Source organism: Limulus polyphemus, unplaced genomic scaffold (genome assembly GCF_000517525.1).
Source record: "Limulus polyphemus unplaced genomic scaffold, Limulus_polyphemus-2.1.2 Scaffold1812, whole genome shotgun sequence".
NCBI classification, from domain to species: domain Eukaryota; kingdom Metazoa; phylum Arthropoda; class Merostomata; order Xiphosura; family Limulidae; genus Limulus; species Limulus polyphemus.
This window is the reverse complement of record NW_013667422.1, coordinates 10,933-13,725: the sequence shown is the minus strand read 5'-3', so window position 1 is coordinate 13,725 and position 2,793 is coordinate 10,933. Positions and strand designations below refer to the sequence as shown.

Below are 2,793 nucleotides of genomic sequence, written 5' to 3'. Positions count from 1 at the left end.
AATTTCAATGATAAAACCCAATAATGTGTGAATACCAAAATTCTTAAACACCTTAAATTACTAATAAACATTCTATAGTATTTGTGTTTTTATGAACATAGGTGGTTGTACTCCTCAGTTTAAATCATCTCAATAATAAATTTATCAGTTGTAAGCAATATTTTTTATTAAGCTTTAAGTGAAATTGCTTTCATTATCATAAGATGATTTTTAATTTTATAAATGTATAATTGAATATCATGTTGTTCTTCTTATTTATTATAATTACAGACACTATTATTATTATATTAGTTTTGTTGAATCAGTAAAATATATATGAGCTATAATTTTGGTGTAAAAGCACTGACTAACTTCTTTCATAATAAAAGTTTGTAAAATACTGAAAAAATTAAAGAAACAATGTGTTTGACTGGAACTGCTTTAAATGTGCACAGAATTTTTGTGAGTAATACAATATCCTATACAGCAAATCAACAGTCAATAGGTTAAAAATCAAAGTTTTTTTAGGAACATATCATACTTTTCTTACAATCTTCAATACTAAATAATATTGTATTGTAAAATTTTATATATAATACCAAAAGTATTCTTTATGACAAAATTTCATGACTGCATATCTGATGCATTATTAATAATCTATTGTTATTTTTTAAATGAACAGTTACTGCAATTTTAGTTATTGTTTTACACTTAACAAATGTTTTAAGCAGTGTCATTACTTGTTTTTGGAAATGAAATGCTTTTAAGAATATTCTAATGTAATATTAGCCATGTAAACACTAATATATTATAAAACGTTTTGGATGTGCTTATTAATATGCAATAGCACTAAGAAAATAGTATGATTTACTAATTACTTCCATATTTCCTGAACTTTAACAGGAACATCTTTGGAATGTACTTGTTTCAAACCTTGCACAGCATCCCAGAACCTAAAAAAAAACATGTATATTTCAGAAATCAAAGACAAATATCTTGTTAAAAAGATGTTTTTAAGTTTCCATTCAGTTGATAGAACTATAAACTAATAATAATTGTATTCAGTATTTGAAAATATTCAGACTTTATGCTATTATTGAAGGAATAAACTTTAAAACTAGATACACAAGATAAATTGGGAATAGCAATTAGTAACAAAATTAAAAATAGTTACATAAGATACAGTTTAAATAACAAAAGCTGGTGAACCATTAAGTTACAATGGATCTAATAATAATAATGATAAAAATCAATTAACACTGCATATGTTTTTTCAATTTTTATTCCTATGCCCATTTCAGATTTGAAGTCACAAGTATGTGAAAATTGCATTTCAACTTGAAGTACCTTTAGTTTGCTACAAGTTACTGCTGAAAAAGCATTTCATTCAGTATCAGGACTAATCAGTTGAACTGGATCATGAAAACAGAAGTATGCCTGAAATACTATGTATATGTGCAGTAAAAGAATTTCGAGTTTGTGGTTTAAACTCAGAAAACTGGAACCTGGTTTCAATACAACATGGATACATAATGGAGAATGTTGAAAATACAACATCTGTAGTGTCAGTGATTTTTTTGTCACAAATATTAGCTATATGAGATAGTTGTGGGTTATTTTTCAGTGAATAAAAATTAAAACTAGATAGCATGGAATATCAGTCAATCAGCAAAGGTTGAAATGCAGTGCACAAAGTAAATACTGGACACTATTCATTGAATAAAAGGTAAAACTAAATATATGGGTTAATATAATCATAGGATATTATTCAATGAGTAAAACAAAGTGTATATATAGCAAAAAATGTAAGATATTAAACAAAAAACTAAAATTAGAAAAATGAAAATTATGGATATTCAATGAATAAAAGTTAAACTTATATGAAATCTATTATGGGCAGAGGTATTGCTAGTCATTGGCACATTGGGCCCATACTCCAAATCCTCAGTTGGTGTCTTGAAAAATCAGAATAGAAAACCCGTATTCAATATCGCACTGAAATGCCAAAAATTCCCATGCTTATGAGCCTTGAATATTTTAAGCACCTAGCAATGCCTCTGGTTATGGGATATCACTCCATCAATAATAATTAAAAATAGATAACTCAAGGATATCATTAAGTGAATAAAAGCTAAAATTGAATATATGGAATCATTATGGGATATCATTCACTGAATAATAAATAGTAAGAGACATGAAATAATTATTGGACATTATTCAGTTAACAAATGTTAATATTAGATATATGATATAATCATGGGATAATATTCTTTGAATAAAAGTTAATATAAGACATATAACATAATTATGGGATATCATTCATTGCCTAAAAATAAAATTGCATATAAAGGAAACTGGAACATAATTCAATAAATAAACGAAAAACTAGGTATCAAGAGAAGTGTAAGGTTTAACTTAAAAGGGGTAGTTATTAAAAATGTTGTTTTAGTGTTTTTCACATTTAAAGGTCATACATTAAAAGAATCATTACAAACACTATGTCTTCTATCCAATTCCAAGGAAATATATGCATAAATAAAATTACTGTAACAAAAAATTCGTCTAACTAAAAGTTCCAATCAAAATGTTTGGCTCTGTCTTAGTTACATCACATACAAAGAGCTATATGTCAGATTACATGTGATTTCACACACATACTCGAAAAAAAAAATAAAAAAATATATATATTTATATATTGTTGCGTATCTGCTTGCTTGATAATTTCCGGTAGAAACGCTTTCCGAGGAATATCAGTGATACAAGTCCTCTCTTGATTAATCCAGTTTATTCTTTATCGATACAACTTTTTGTAAT

The 2,793-nt window shown here is 26.4% G+C and overlaps 1 protein-coding gene across 1 annotated transcript in view; it reads right to left on the bottom strand.

Annotated features, from left to right (window-relative positions):
- The window catches only part of LOC106465013 (regulator of G-protein signaling 7-like), a gene marked incomplete at its 5' end in the record, with an annotated part of 21,568 nt that overhangs the window by 10,131 nt on the left and 8,644 nt on the right, over positions 1-2,793 (bottom strand). Inside the window, one exon of the mRNA XM_022392837.1 lies at positions 858-932. Within this exon, the coding sequence (XP_022248545.1) occupies positions 858-932 (75 nt within the window). The remainder of the gene's footprint in view (positions 1-857; positions 933-2,793) is intronic.